Consider the following 15673-nt stretch of genomic DNA (forward strand, 5'->3'; position numbering starts at 1 on the left):
TATGTTTGGAGTTCACTCCAGTATGGTGACAGTGCAAATCTGCCCATGGGAGCTTGCACCCAGGAGAGTCCTGACACTTTCTTTTCATCCCTCTCACCCATAGCCTGCAGCACCAGTGATAACCAAGGCAGTTTTCCATTATGAACACATAACATGCAATTTGAATAGAAGACAAGAAAAAACCTGAAAAGAAAAGAAAAAACAAAAAAAAACAAAAAAAGCCAAAAAAAAACCCCAAAAAAAACCAACAAACCCACTGTACTCTTTTACTGTCTCTCCCCACCCTAAACATTCCAGCCTTCCCTGCCACTAGAGAGGGGAGTTGTTTATTGATATTATGCAAGTACTGAAATATTTTTCTTCTCTGCTGTCCTTTTTCCCCCTTCTCTCTCCCTCTCTTCTCCAAGGGTTGCAAAGGTAGTTCAAACCCCTCCAGTCATCTCGGCTTATCAGCCACAGGAGATACATTCCTCTGGGCTGCTCCCTTTATAAGTCACTGCTGGCCGGGCGCCCGCGCGGCGCTCGCAGCCTGCGCGCCGGCGGCGCTGCGCTCCGCGCTGCCCCCGCCGTGCCCTAGCCCGGGCCCGCTCCCCGCCCGCCGCGGGACGCGCAGCAGCTCGGGCGGGTCGGCAGCGATGGCACCCCCGCCCCCGCGCCCCGCCCGCCCCTGAGGGCGGCTGCTGCCGCCGGGATGTTCAGCTGGCACCGGAGCTTCACCCTGGGAGCGCCCTGGAGGAGAGGTGAGTCGGCCGCTCCCCCAGGGCCAGCCGGCGGCTACCAACACCTCCCCAGACCCGCACCCCCGCCACCCCCTTCCTTCCCCTCGGTGGCCGCGCGGACGATACTCGGGACAAGCCCATCCCGGCCCGCCCCGCTCCCGGGCCCCGCCGGACGGGCACGGCGCCGCTGCCGGCCCGGCCCCATGCTGCGCTCGCTGCTCTCCGGCTGCCTCTGTCCCCTCGCAGGTAAGGCTGCGCTCTGCCCCCTCCCGCTTCAGCCTCCGGCCCCTCAGCCCCTGCCCCGGGGCCGGCGGGGACAAAGATCGCGCTTAAGGAACCGGCTTCATTTCCTCTTAAAATGGGCTTATTTCGCCTTGGTAAGCAAAGCTGGGGGCAAAGCTGTGCGGAGAGGAGCAGGGAGGCGGGAGCGCTGTGGCTCCGAGCGGTGCGCGCTGCCGAGGCACCGGCACCCAGCGGAGCGGCTGCTGCCGCACCGCGCGGCTCCGGCACGCCGCGAGGCGGGTCGGGGCTGCCCTCCGCCCGTCACGGGCGGGCCACGGACTCGCTTTCTAGGCTAGTGTATTCCCACCCGACAGGGATTGTCGCGCGTTCGAAGTGTTCTACTTGCTTCCTCCTGTGCAGGTGAGGTGACCCCTGGCAGGAAAGGCAGCTATAGTCCTGCAGTTGATCACCTATAACTTTTTAAGCCTAATGTGCAAACAAATTATGTGGTCTCAATATGCCTTTTCCAGGCATAGTGGGGCCACTATGTTTTATACCTTAGCCAGAGTTGCAGGTGTTGAGATTACGAGCCCCATTCTCGGAATTCTCTTAGCATCCCTGTTTACACCTCATCTTGGTTTGGGGCAGCTGTAAACGAGATCGGCAAGTTCAGTCTCATTGGCATGGCTGCACTGGGCTGGTTTGCTTGGCATGGAGGTGGCTACAGAGAGTTTGTCAGAGCGTAAATGTAGTGTGCAGTGCAACAGCAGGACGGCAAAAATTTTGCAAACCCATGTGTTGGGGGTGGTGATACCTCCTGGGGTCCTGACTTTCCATCCTTATGCCAAACTCCTGCTTCCTTGGAGTGCTGCAGCGATTGTTCCCATGGAGTCATCAGAGCTGACACATTCTTGGGCATCCACTCAGGTACTCTCCGCTTGGATTGTGCTTTTCAGCTGCCCTGGTCTGGGGCAGCTACTTAGAGCTCCGAGTGAGCTGGAGCCTCTGTGAGGTGCCCCAGCAGGTAACTGTTAAGTGCTGCTGCCAGCAAGGCTGCTGAAGCATGTTGCTCTGCCTGGGTTCAGTCTGGGAACTGCTACCCCATGACACAAAGGGCTTTAGAGCAATGCTGCTGTGCGAGCATGCCAGCATCCCCTCAAGATGTGGAGGGTGTTTGAGGAGTGTTTTATAGTATGGTGGAAACTGCTCCTTTTTGCCCTGGATGTAATTTGACCATGAAGTTGTTTCCTCCAAGATACACAGTGCAAACGTGATGGCAGGGTTAGGAGGTGAAAGGGAACTTGCTTTTCTACATGGAAGTGTCCCTCACCACCCAGACACAGCAGTATTGTTAACGGGGCAGGTGAAAGCTTTGGTGGGAGAACATAGTTATCCTACAGAGCACTGAGGGATCAAAAAGAGGTTCAGCTAGAATTTATCCAAATAAGAAACAGCAACATCACTCTAATCACTTCATCTAGGAAAAAGACACCAAATATTATGTGTGTCCTGATTTGGATGCCATCTCTATTCAGAAATAGCATTCTGGGTTCTTTCTCTCACTGCAACTATAAAATATTGCAGACATGCCAGAGTATGGTTACACCTGTCCAGTGCTACCTTGTTTGAGCAAAAGCAGCTCTCTGGGGTTTCACCAAGGGACAGCAATGACTGCTCATGAAGAATGGGTAAACAGCCTTTATTAGACCTTTCTAATACCATTCTCGAGTTCCTTTGGCTTCAGTTGAAGCACTGGTGTCTAAATGGCCTTGGTCTTTGGGGCTATTGAACAGTTGTTTATCCAAGCTTATTATAGGCAATAAAACCTGAATTACTACATACCTGTCATCCCTGGGGGGCACGTTCCATCCTTGCAAAGGGCCTCCTGGCTCCTAGTTAATTTCTGGCTGAATAATCCTCTGTGATATAAGGCAGCCTGCAGATCAGATGTACAAGGAAAAGATCTAAATTAGACAGTTTTTGCCAACGTGTGATATATTTGTTTCTATTGTTTTAATTTTCTGCTCAGATATATCACTGAGTTGTGTGCTAAATAATCTTTTGCTGTTATAGAGGGCTGCTCATGAAAACACTGTTTTCTTTATTTAAGGTTTTGAACCTTTCTCTTCGAGGAACACATGGGAATTTCCAAGGAGAAGGATTTGCAGGTCTTTAGTGGCAGCTGACATCTCCCTGACAAAAATTTCACGAAGAAGCCCCATAGGTGATTGTAAGGGCTGAACCTCTTCCCTCCCCCAGCCTTCAGGACTGGTTACTTTGCAGAGTAGGGAGGACTTGGGCTCTAATCCTTGTGCACCAAAATTATCCCTGGCCAGGTTTTCCCACCGGGTCATAGATACAAAGAAATAAGTTGCAGCGTGAATGCAGAAACGAGTGGGAACAGCGCTTTAGCTGGTGCAATGCACAGTCAGGTGTTGGTCTAAAAACTGGTGACTGCCAGCCTGCACAAGTAACTGATAAACCAGGTGGTCTGAGGGGACCTGCTGTGCCCCGGGACTTTCTGCCAGAGGTCACTAATCTATCAGTGTTGTCGCTTGGTTTCAAAAACTTCACAGGTCACTTGGAATGAATAAGAGTAAGCTGTAAAAGTGTCAAGTGGCCTCTCTACTTGGAAATCCATTTCCTCTTTAGTTCACCCAACTATATCAATCAGTAAACAATTAATCAATCTCCCTCTCATTCCTCAGTCAAATGCTTGAAAAGACCTATAACTAGCTCATCTTTTTTAAAACATAGATACTGAAGCAATGAACGTCTCCTCAAAGAGTTTCAGTCACAGTCCTTGAACCCTGTTATCTTTCTCTCGGTATCTACTTTATATGGATTTATCTTTACCAGCTGCAGCTGTGGGTACCTATAACATTTCTGGTCACATTGTATTACCAAACTATGATCCTAAGGAATTTCACACACTTAACTAACATTGAGATTAGACACCACCTTGGAGACAAAGGATCTAAGTACTTTGTGCTTTTTGTTCAAGGACTATCTGAAATCTCAGCTTTGTCATAACTATTCTTTTACATTCAACATTTTGAGCAAATCAAATCGCATATGGTCATGAAATCCACATGCATTTCACTGCTCCAGCTGGATAAATCGAAGTTTAGAGAATCGGATCTATTGTGCAAATACTGCTACAATATGGCAGCATAATCCCCTGCAAATGTGAATTTTTCAGTCACAATCCCAGTAAAAAAACCCAACACAACAAGCAAATCAAACAAAATAAAACAATAAACCTGACCTTTCTTCTGACAGTGATTTTCAAGCCTTCATAAGCTTCTGCTGTTGTAGATAGAAGGCAACAGACCCTGCAATAAGCTTTCTGTATAAATTTTTAAGCTCGTGATTATCCTAATTATTTAGGAGAAGCCTTGCAGAGGCTCCTTATGCAGGATAAGCCTTGGGCAGCCTAGGATAAGTCAGCACACTCAGCACATTGCTTGAAAAGCACTGGGGAAGGCAGATAGTTTGCAGACTTGTGACAGGTAGCACCTCTGCCATTGCCAGGATTGGGATCAACAGTCCAGTAAAGCACCAGGTAGTCGGGAGATCCCCACCCCGTGGAAATCCATGGCAAAGCTGTGTGGAGATAGACTTTTCTCACAGAGGGTAGTGGTAATGTTTAGTAATTTTTTGAGGTGTGGGCTTTGTTTGTTGGGTTGGTTTGGGGTTTATTGGAAGCGTAAGAGAAATTCAATTCTTGTGAGCAGTGAGGTCCTGTCTGTACAGCGCCTGCCTGAGCCCACAGGGCTGTGCTAGGGACAGCCCTGGGGACAGCTCTTTCCCAGCCCTGGGGACAGCTCTTTCCCAGCCCTGGGGACAGCTCTTTCCCAGCCGGGGAGGTGACACGGCTCCCGCAGTCCCTGCGTGGGGGCTGCTGGGGAGGTGCCAGCGCGGCTCCAGTGCCCGACCCCACCCTTCGGCACACATGGGGTAAAAGTCATCAGCAAAAAATGCCTATTGTTTCAGAAAGGAAGTGACCCCTTCTCTCTTAAATGCTGGGAAATTGAGACCTCATCATTAGTGAGAAAAAAACCCACCTCTTCGAAATGAAAGGGAAATAGCACCTGAGCCGTCCTGCCAGCAGTGCTAGAGAATGTGGCACAGTGACAAAACATAGGGAGTCTTCTTGTACGGGAAGGAAGGAAAATGAGGGAATGCAAGGACTGAATGGGAGAGGCAATCTTTCATTTCTAGGTCATGAGTCTGACTCCAGTGCACTAGTCACTGCTATCTAATGATTCTTCAAAAGGCGACAGTCATCTCTTAGCCTGTTACTTGGAGGCCACAGCCCCATTACAGAACCAGTCCGGCATGGCAGGGTTTCATCCTTGGCGAACTGGAGCCAGAGAGGAGCCACAAGCAGGTTGTGTTCTCTATAGGATGCTGAAAAGCCTTTTCTGGCACTTTGCACATGCCCTTTACTCCTGTACTCAGTGCTAAGCAGAATGGTAGGAGTGCTGTGGTTTGGCTTCGGTCTTCCTTTGCAGGGCAGCTGTGCAAAGTCCCTGTTACTCCAACAACCCAAGTCATTGGTGATACCGTTTATTTTTGGCGGCACAGTAAAACTGGAAAGTACTGGCCTCATGAACTGCAGTGTGCAGGATGTTGTGTATCTTGTGGCATGTGTGGCACACAGGAGCAGGGAGAGGAATACGAGTATCTCTGGGCTATTCATCCTGTACAAGCCTCCCAGCAATAGCCACTGTGGATGGGTTCGCTGTGCACATGGACCTTGCAGCAGTTCCAGAGACAAGCAGAAGGCTGCCATGGCTCTACCTTTTCTATCCCTTCGTAAGACAGTGGTGGATACAAGCAAAGCTTTGGCTCCAGCTGTGCCACTTTTAACAGAGATTCTCCCCATGCCAAGTAGCCTAAAAACCAGGATTAACATTTTGAGACAAAAGGGCAGAGACTGGAAAGGAAGAGAGCAGCAAAGGGCAGTGCTGGTATGGTATGGCTCTCTACTGCCAGTAGCAGCACTCATTCCACTGCCAGCCTGGCCTCTTCCTGTCCACCACTGCTTCCATTAGAAGCATACATCAGAAAACCATGTGCTATGATACTTAAATCAGTGCATCAGAGGCCATGGACTCTCTCAGAGATGTAGCAGAGCTTAACAGGTCTTGCACTGAAGGAATTGCTAGTGAAACACAACAGAATCACAGGCGTAGATGCAAAAAAAAAAAATCAGACATGGATTTCAGTACTTTGGAGCACAGAGATTTGGATATAGACTTTTAGCTTGGTTTACTAGAAAGGTGGGAACTTTTGCAAGAATTGGGCTTAAGCAGGATTGGAAATGCAAAAGAGTTTTTCCTGGGAAGTTGTTTGAGTTCATCTCATGCATCCAACTTACTTGGGATAAAGAAATTTCTTGAAAGTAATTTTATGTTTAGGTATCTGCCCTCCTTCTCCTGGTAAGTGTTCTCTGTACTAATAGACCAGGCTGAGTCCTGGCAGCTGCTAGTTATTGTGCAACTGGAAAAATAACTTGGACTTAAAAGTCCCAAGAAAGTGAAGCCTTGAGACAGGAGCTGATAGAGAAGGTATTTATCCTTGAAAGATTTAAGTTTCTCTATTAGGCTTTGCTAACTGCAACATAGACATATCCTAGGAAGCAATTCAAACATGATGCAGAGCAAAGTTCTAGAGGCTTAGGTGGGACACATCTGCTCCTTGCACTCCCTAACAGTTACCCTCAGGTATCAGCTAGTTCACTGTCACCACCTCCTTGTGCATTGGGAAGCAGTCTGATTCTCCAGCTTTACCAGCACAGGAAACCCAGCTTCCCAAGGCTACACATGATCACTTACCACCAGTTACAGGCATATATTTCAATCCAGGGAACCCTGTATACCTCTAGGGTGATTACAGAGCCATATAACTCTTTGAAGGGGCTACTAGGCAAGTAGCACAAGCTACCCTGAGACAATGTTTGGTCTGGGCACACACGTTGAATATGCTTCAGGAACCTGTACTGATTCTGAAGCATGTACACAAAACTCCACTCCTCTGGTTGCCACACCAGCATACCAGCAAGCTTCCTAAAAACTACAGCATTTGCTATCTCACCCCACCCCAGAGGGGTGTGGAAAACCGGTCCAGGGGAAAAGAAACTAACAACAAAAATCTTGGCTGAATTCCCAGGAACAGCAGTGTCAAACCTGGCTGGCCTCCAGCACAAGTAAATATATCTTACCATTGTTAATGCCACCGTTCAGCTCTCTGAAGTTCTTCACACCTCCTTTCAGAAGCCCCTGTGCAGGATTGTTTGCAGCCGTACCCCTGCAGCACACTCCCTCCAGTGCCAGGCAGGAGTTATCTCCCTTCCTTGCTTTGCTCAGGGCCCCTGGTATTGCTGAACAAAGCACTTACGGACCAAACCCTCAGCCAAAATTAGCTGACACAGATCTGTTAAGGGCCCTGGAAATGAGTTAATTTATAGCAGCTGAGGGTCTGGGTTGCCTTTTTTTTTTTTCTTTTCCCCTCAGTTGCACCATTCCGGTGTTGTTAGCAATATGCTTGAAAGAGCTGAACGTTTTTGTATGTCTCTTTCAAGATCTGTAGCAGGAACAATCTGCTTCTTGGAAGCCCCACAGTTTAGATTCTATAGTACAGTTAACAGAGAGGAAGGAGACTGTTCTGTCAGTGAGGTGCAGCAGGAGTAACTTGAGTTTCAAGTCACTGCCTTAATCATTGGAGATCTTTCTGCTGTAGCACAGATGACCTCACTGACCACAGGAAAGTATTATTAAATGAATGAGTACGAGGTGCCTAAGTGTGTTGCAAAATCCTGTTGTCCTTTGCCAGTATTCTGGTCTTGTGGTACAGGGATGATCACATTTTGCCTCATCACGGGGCATTGGAAGTATAAATCAGAAATGCTCAAACACTGTGGTTTGCAGGACCTGATGGTGCTGAGAGCAATGGTTTGCAGCCTAGAACAGATAAACAATTTTTGTAAAACATGTTGCTAGTAAACACAGTAAGGAGAGAGCAAAAAACTGTTGTTGGCATTAAGGTGGCCATCCCACAGAGGGTCAAATCAAAGATTTCATCTTAATTCTATTCTTTCTACTCCAGCCAAACCTTGTTCACATTGCAGCTTTTGTAGTCCTAAAAGATATGCAGTAAAAGCATCTGACATCTCCTTCTGTAAGTAGCAAGACCTCATTTTAATATGCTGCTTCCTGATTTTAGACAAAGCAATATTTGTGTAGGCCAGGGTAAAACCAGTTAAGCAAGAAAAAACAGAGGCAGATTGAAAGAAGTGAGAGAATCTCCAGTTCAAGGAAAGCATAGCATGATTAATAAGTGAGAACAATCAGTCTGTGGGAAAGAACTACCATTGCATATAGTAATTCCTGGTAAGAGTGACAGACAGCTGTATGGTTTGTTCTTAAAAGTAATTGCAGGAATGCAGCTGCTCTCCTCCTGACTCTCAGTGGTTTTGTTGGGCAGCTGGGATAGCAATGCCATCAGAAGAGCCTGTAAGCTTTGTATTTTTCATGCAGATAAAATGTTTTGTCTCTGGCTGCCAAGAGGTGTTTGCAGCTGAGCAGGTAGATCCTCTTGACTCCAAAGTGACTCACTTCTACCTTCTCCTTCCAAGACCTGGCACCCAGCTCCTTCTTAGAGCTGATGTTTTGCTGTATATGAAGCTGTAAACCAGTTACCCTATTCCTTGTCCTCAGGTCAGGGTCCCTCATACATATCCCAAAAGTGGAAGGGTAACAACAGAGCCTAGCACAGGCAGCTCCTGATGAGTTTTCCTAGGTAATGTCTTTTTCTTGTCCCCCATCACAGCAACATCCTGGTATTGTATTGCTGAGCTCTGGCACTGACTGTCTCAAACATGGCTCTTTGCACTGGGAAGATGCCTGTGAATCCTGCTAAGGGAGGCAGTGCAATTCTGTATGTGATAAACAAATCTTATATGAAGGGTATTAGCACTACGTACCACAAGAAGCCCATCAGATTATTTTTCACTGACAGCCCTTTATAAAAATCCAGTGTAAGATATTAAATTAGTGGGTGTCTGTGAACAGCAAAGGGCATGTTTCAGTGGTAGGCCAGGAAATTCTCAAGATCAAATGAAGGGAATTCAAATAAAGTACAAAATGATCCATGTAAGAGTTAGCTTGCCCTTAATGAGTAAAAGTCTCCCATATCCAAGTACATTGCAGAAAGCAAGCTGGAGGAGGTAAAGCTGGGAGATGGGTTATTGCTGAAACAGGGAGCTTTCTGGGTTACTGAAAAGAACTGCACACCAGAGCTCTCCCTGATCCACTGATTTGGTGGGGTGGATCCCAGGCCTTCCTGCCCACCTAAGGACATTTACATTACTTGGGTTGAGTTTGTGAAGATGCTGCTGGTCTGATTCAGGCAAAAAGACAGAGGAGAGGGGAACGAAGTAGAAAGTAAGACATCCAGAAACATGTATGTGTTGTTGCCTGCTGAGACACTGTGTGTTGGGCACTAAGGGAAAAGGTACCAGGGAAACTGAAGTTTTGTTCTGTATCAATTCTTGGTTCCAAAACCACAAACATACATATTTGGAGCTGAGATTTGCAGTTTGCTTAAAGGTAGGTACAGAACTTTTACGCTGGCTCTCATGCCATTGTGATCCAAATGCTACAAAACATTATATTCAGAAATACAGTATGAAAAACCTGGGAGCAGATCTTTGACCCCTGAAAATCAGCCTTTCATCCAGAGACTGTTCTATCACATTACTATGTTAAATAATTGTGACTTGAAAACAAGTCTTCTTTGTCTGTGTGCAAAAGCTCTTGAACAAGGCTGCCCTCATCTCTTTTGTCTTTACAAATAAGGTAGTAGTTAGCTTAAAGAGATTACTTCATAGCTAAAACCATACAGCGAGTGAAAAAGATCTACAGTGCTTTTTACATTTGCTTTTCTTATCACAACTTGATTTTTGTCACGTGTATGTGAGCAGAGAATACTGCAGAGAATACCAAAGAGTTTTCAAATTGCTTGTTGCAACCCAAAATTCACTTAAGCCTGTGGGAAGAGTGATTTCATTTTACTCTTTTTTTCTGCTGGCTCAGAATACATTTAATTGGAAAAAATCTTTGAGCCTTAGATTAATGTCTATCAGGCTGAAAGAACAGGTACATCTCTCCATCTATATGCAGATAATTACTAAAAAGTTACCTGCCTACATATGTTGTTTTCTACCTATCTATCAAATCAGAATTGTGCTTTTATGAGCGCCCCTGAAGAACTCTGAGGCTATGAAACACAAGGCTTTTGTTGCAGCAAAGCCCACAAGAAAGCTTCACATAGCTCAAGAAAAACAAATTAGGGATGTCCCCCTCTACCACCTTGGTATAGGCAGTTTTACATTCCACATCCCTCAGGGGATGCATTAGACACTGAGTTTTGTAGCCTCCTGTGACCTTCTACTTGTTTTCTTTTCAGCAGGTAAGAAGAGCCCACCTGCTGAGGACAAAGTCGTGTTAACACACATGAAGATACTGAGCAATGAAGGAATTCAAAACCCAGGGTTAATCCCAGAGGCTCCAGCTGACACAGCCTGCACAGAGGAGTCCCAGCTTCCCGGTGCCAGTGTCCCACCAGACTGCCAGTGTCCAGATGCAGCAGCCACACCAGCAGATCCAGACTGCGTGGATGGCCTGGCAAGCACTGACTATGTAGCCACCCTGCCTGACCTCAGTGCCTTTGAGTCCAAGTGCCGGCTTCACAGATTCTCCAAATTTGAATCTGAGGACTCAGGGGTTGAGTTGCCAAGCGGTGCTAATTCTCCATCAACGCCAACAGGCTCAGAGAAGAGCTTTGTGCTACACAGCAGAGACTCATTTTGTGACTCGGGTGTGCTTAGCACCACTTCTTCTCCAGAAATTGACCATCAGTTAATGAGAACATGTAATGAACATGCCAGAAAAGTTAGCATCCAAGATCCAGAGACCCAAAAGCAAGCTGATTACTATGGTCAGGACGTAGATGCTGTGCAGGATCCTACAGCTTCCCTTGAAGACTTCAGTGGCCCTCAGGAAGGAAGTCCTGATGAACATTTTCACCAGGATGACAAACAGTCTCCAGAAAAGGAATATACTGCAGAGATGGATCTTTCCAGGGAAAGCACTATTTCCACCCCAGGTCCCATAGAAGAGCCAAAGACAATTGCTGACAATTTTCCTGAGAATTTTGGCAGCATGCAAGACCTTCAGATCCATGAACATCAGCTGAAGAAGTACCCCACAAGTGACAGCCTGGATGAGTACATGGATGAATGCTGTAGGCTGAGTGAGGTGAGAAACACCTGAACTGAATCTTAAATCTGTGCCTGTCCAAACACCCCAGTCAGTGTTCAAGTCCTGTTTCTCACAATTTTGACACATCTGAGTGAGTTTAGAATATCTCTCCTGAAACCTGTAAGCAGTAAAAAAATGGTAGTTGATTTTTAAGATTTCTTTTCATACTAGTAAAATTCTGAATTAATTTGTAAATATCAGGTCGTAAATACAGGGTAAGGATGAAAAATGACTCATTGAGATCTGGTGTTTCTAAAAGCTCTAGATGAGAGAATGGACTTGATTCTGGTCTCAAAATTAAGATTATGAAGTTAAGTCATCCTCTGATACATGGGGTGGGGGTCAGAACATGGATTTATTTTCAAGACCAGGTTATTCCTGTCTCTGGGAGTAGCTGGTTTGCTTTTGGGGCACTGAAATTTGTAAAGAACTTATCTAAGGGTTAATTAATTTCTGTCCAGGCCTGATGTGCCCTGTTGAGTCAACTGTCTCAAATAATGCACGAGCAGGGAGGTAATTCACAGATTCAGATTTTTGTCAGGCTGGAGTTGGAGATGCCATTTTAACTTGCCAGCATAGCTGTGATGGACCAAACTGCGAAGACTTAATTTCAGCAGGTTGTTCCACTCGTTACTCCCTCTCTTTCCCCTTGCTGGTACCCTGTGCTACTAACAAGAGAATAAAAAGACCTCTGTGCACCTTCGCCCATAGCAGGTGCTGGTAAGCGCTCCCCCCAGTTCCTTGCCTGAAGCCTCGTGCTGCTGAAATGAGGACAGATGAGGACAGATGCCTTGCCTGCATGCTGCAGTGGGTTCCAGGAACCAGCAAAGATCTCAGTGGGGAGCAGATTCTTGTCAGAGAGACAGACCAAAGAGCCCCATGAGCAAAAGGAAGAAAAAAAGGAGAAAGGCGGACTAGGTGGAGAGGGTCACAAACACACAAAAGCATCAAATGGTGCTTAGCAGGGATTTTTTGGGGGGCGTTGTGGTAATAGTCATGAATTGGAATTGGAGATGGGTGGGAGGAAGTCAAGTAACAAGTGATGTGTGCTGTGCAAATAATTTAACCATGACCTCGCTGCCCTGAACAATCAGGCACTGGACTTCCTCTCCAGCATGCCAAAACCTCCTGAGCAGTGAGGAAGGTCAGAGATGTCTCATCTCTGTTAACATTGTATATCAAGGCAGTACAAGCAACACAACCCATCTGAGCAGTGTTTTCCTCCCCAGAGCTATCTCACACATGGCAGAAGACAGATGTCTATTTTGCACAGATCCCAAACAGATCTGGCCATTTGACAGAGAGTTCAAGAAAGGATGAGAGCAGCAGAATCTGACCATAAGGAGACTTCATAAAAAGTTATCTAAATTCTCTGTTTCACTCTGGAGAGTTTGCACCCAGATTTGGTCTTGTCTGACAGCTCTGTATGCCTGTGAAATTCCTTTAAATCCATAGTGAAATGGAGCCTCAGTTTACCAAAGCAAAGCATTTAAATAAACGAGAATAAATTAGAAAGAAGCTGAAGAGGAAATTAAGCTTTTGGTGGCTTATCTCCCCTCCTTTTTAATATCCTCACTGAGTGCTAAAGCCCTGTGCCCTAGAGCACTTTTCTTTGTTTTTTGAGCTGTGTAAATACAGCTGTGACCTAGATGCTGAGGAAGTTTGCCCCTCTTCACAGCATACCCCCAGGCTGCTGTATCTCAAGAGCAGTGCTCCTCAAACTGCTGGGATGCCAGGTAGCACCGAAGTTGACTGGCACAAGAAATGCCCAGCTGCAACAGCTGCTGCTCTGTGTGCCTCAGCGCACCAGGACAGCCTCTGGCAGGTGCAGTCTTTTGCCCTCACCAAGCTTACACCAGGCTGACCTGTCCTCACTATCATACCACAGAGACCTGTTCAAGAGTGAGGTCCAGATGATCATCTGACCATACAGCTGACAGATGCATCTTGATTCATCCCATCTGAGGCTCTGCTCCAGGCTTTCTCTGTGGTTTTCACACTTGCCTGTAACCTACACAAGACACAAAATGGTACTTAGAAACCAATCTCTGCTACAGCCTATTGTCTTCTGAGGGACTAAGATATGCCTGGGAAAGAATCACTGTTGCCTGAAAGAAAGCAGCCTGGCACTGCATATTCCCACCCTGCTTGGCAAGAACATGGCAAACCAAATTGCTCCATCATATCAATTCCTGCTGCATTAATTAATGTTGATAGAAATGCAAAAGTGCTTACACTGGCTTATAATTAATGCTCAGTGAGAGCATTATTTAGTTATAGGTGACACGATCTTCCTCAGTTCTATTGATGGTTTTGGGAACTTTCAAGTAACAGAAGAGCAGTTGAATTTCCCCAGCCCAGCTGGCTGTGGCAGTGCCAACTGTGCTTATTAGCTCACCACAGGCAAATGAGGATTCAGTCTCTAGGTGAAGTTGTCCCTTGATGTCCTCCTCACCATCCCTCACTGCTGAGGCCACTTCCAAGAGAACAGGAAGGAAAATGCTGAAAAAGAGAGACTGGAAATGACCAAATGTTTTGACCACTTGGATTCAGTTGGTGAATGGCTTTGGCTGAAAGTATACATCAAATAATTTCAGTGCAGCATTTTTAGACAAAGCTTTCTGATCTTTTGTTTTGAACTGACGTTATTTTGAAATTTGCCTACATTTTGAAAGATGAAAGAAAATGGAAGCTGTCAAACAAGAGAAAGAACTTTGAAGCCTAAATAAAAGCATTTCCTTTTAAGCTTGAAGTTTGGAGATACATAGCTTTTGATGCTTTTGCTTTACAAACACTTCCTCATGCTCCATAAAGTTTACATTTAAAGTCAGCCCAGCCCATACTCCTAGAAGGAAAAGGATGGGAGCACTGTCATCACTAGGAGAAAAAAAAAAATCATTATTCATGCAGTGCTATTTATCCTGGGCCAAAGCAATCAAAATGTTTCTCTACAAAGTGGTAGAGTTCAGGGGAAGGATAGGGCTACCTGTGATGGGCAGCCCCCTAGCCTGTGCGTGCTGCTCAGGGGAAACCAGAAGCTATCAGCAAGCACAGCCCCTCCTGGACAGCAGGGTGGAGCCGTCAGAAATACACAGCACGATCCCTCTCTTTCCTGTTATTCACAAGCCTTTTGGTGCTGTCAGCTACCAGTGACAAATGCTTCCCACTCAGCCTGTGGCGTCACTAACTGGTTGATCTGAGCCCGGGATGGGAGGGTTGGAATTACCTTGTTCCCTGTCGGTGACACAGTGACCATGCTGCCTGTACCAGCCGTGCTCACTTGGCCAGAGCACCCAGTGAGGGATGTATGGCAGGATGCAGCATAGTATTACCCAAAACTATCCACAAGAAAAGTGAAGAGCATTGTGTGAATCACAGATACCTAAGGCAATGCAAGGTACATCAGTGAACATTTATCTGAACAAAGAAAAGCTTCCCCTGCAAACTGCCCATCATCTTCAACTCCTGCTGCCAGGTTCAGCCCAGGACAGTTCACCATTGAGCCCAATTGTAGAAAAGCACATCACATGCATGCAAGTAACAGATAATGGCTGAAATGAGGCTGGGCAAAGTGCTGACCAGATGATCAGACATGTAGATTTTGATTATACATCAGTTGGACTAGAGACTTGAAAGCAACTCTCATTCTTGCAGCTCCCACTGAACCTCAGATCTTTGTAGTGATCAGATGCTCCAGTATATACTCAGTTTTATGGCTGAGTAACTTTTGTCTTGCCACCATTTCTTGCAGGCTCTGCCTGAGAGGAAAATAAAAGTCATGAAATGAATGACTGCTTGACTTGGAGTCAACAACCTCTGACCCAACTTCAGATACAAAAGCATCTGGATTTAATAATACCTGTTTATAAATAACGTTGTATCATCATTTGTTTAAAAAGAAGTAAATCCTAATGTTGATTATTTTTGAACACACCATGAGCTTTCTGACATAATGAAAAGACAGGAAGAGTCCCAGGGCTGGCATTTCCCCAAAAATGTAGATTGTTGTGGGAAAGGAGACAGAGTAAGCTTCCTGCTTTTGTAGAGGGAACTTATTTTTTGAAGTAAGATAAACTTAGAGCACTGCTTTTGTAAAGATCGAGGCTTGTTTTACTCCCTGATATCACACGCACATCAGCAGGCAGCGCCAAGGTGGAAGTGAGTCCCTGCATGTGTTTGTTAAGAGCACGTTCAACACAGTCACGGCACAGGGGAGGACACTCACTGTGCATAGGGAGGTCTTGGCACCAGAAACGGTGAGGTGCAGAGCAGGAGGCTGGCAAGCATTGTAGCTTTTCTTCTGCCATAGGGTTACTTTCTGTCTCCAAACCTGCCCTTGGCTGAGCAGCAGTGAGACTCTGGCAGGTCCTGGGTGAAGAGAAATTGGTGGTAGATACCATCCAC

At 46.3% G+C, this 15673-nt stretch overlaps 2 protein-coding genes across 21 annotated transcripts in view; one reads left to right on the forward strand and one right to left on the reverse strand.

Moving 5' to 3' along the window:
* Nucleotides 1-15673, reverse strand: part of LOC110480038 (zona pellucida sperm-binding protein 4-like) — a 61903-nt gene that overhangs the window by 20131 nt on the left and 26099 nt on the right. For 9 of the 12 annotated variants that reach the window (XR_014956124.1, XR_014956126.1, XR_014956123.1 and 6 more), the window contains one exon: nt 2784-2877. Coding sequence is in view for 6 of the 12 variants with exons in the window: in XM_085582446.1 (XP_085438572.1) it covers nt 2784-2877 (94 nt within the window). In the remaining 6 variants the exon portion in view is untranslated. Of the gene's footprint in view, nt 1-748; nt 2878-11263; nt 13772-15673 lie in introns of those variants that run through there. The other 3 variants (XR_014956125.1, XM_085582444.1, XM_085582445.1) reach the window with 3 other exon arrangements.
* The window catches only part of LOC110480314 (uncharacterized), a 29119-nt gene continuing 13966 nt past the window's right edge, over nt 521-15673 (forward strand). For 2 of the 9 annotated variants that reach the window (XM_085582434.1, XM_085582435.1), the window contains exons 1-2: nt 521-740; nt 10416-11266. In XM_085582434.1, coding sequence (XP_085438560.1) covers nt 692-740; nt 10416-11266 — 900 coding nt within the window. In that variant the 5' untranslated portion in view covers nt 521-691. Of the gene's footprint in view, nt 966-10415; nt 11267-15673 lie in introns of all 9 variants that reach the window. The other 7 variants (XM_021548165.3, XM_085582439.1, XM_085582436.1 and 4 more) reach the window with 5 other exon arrangements.

This window comes from Lonchura striata, chromosome 6, assembly GCF_050655825.1.
Source record: "Lonchura striata isolate lonStrDom1 chromosome 6, ASM5065582v1, whole genome shotgun sequence".
Taxonomy (NCBI): Eukaryota; Metazoa; Chordata; class Aves; order Passeriformes; family Estrildidae; genus Lonchura; species Lonchura striata.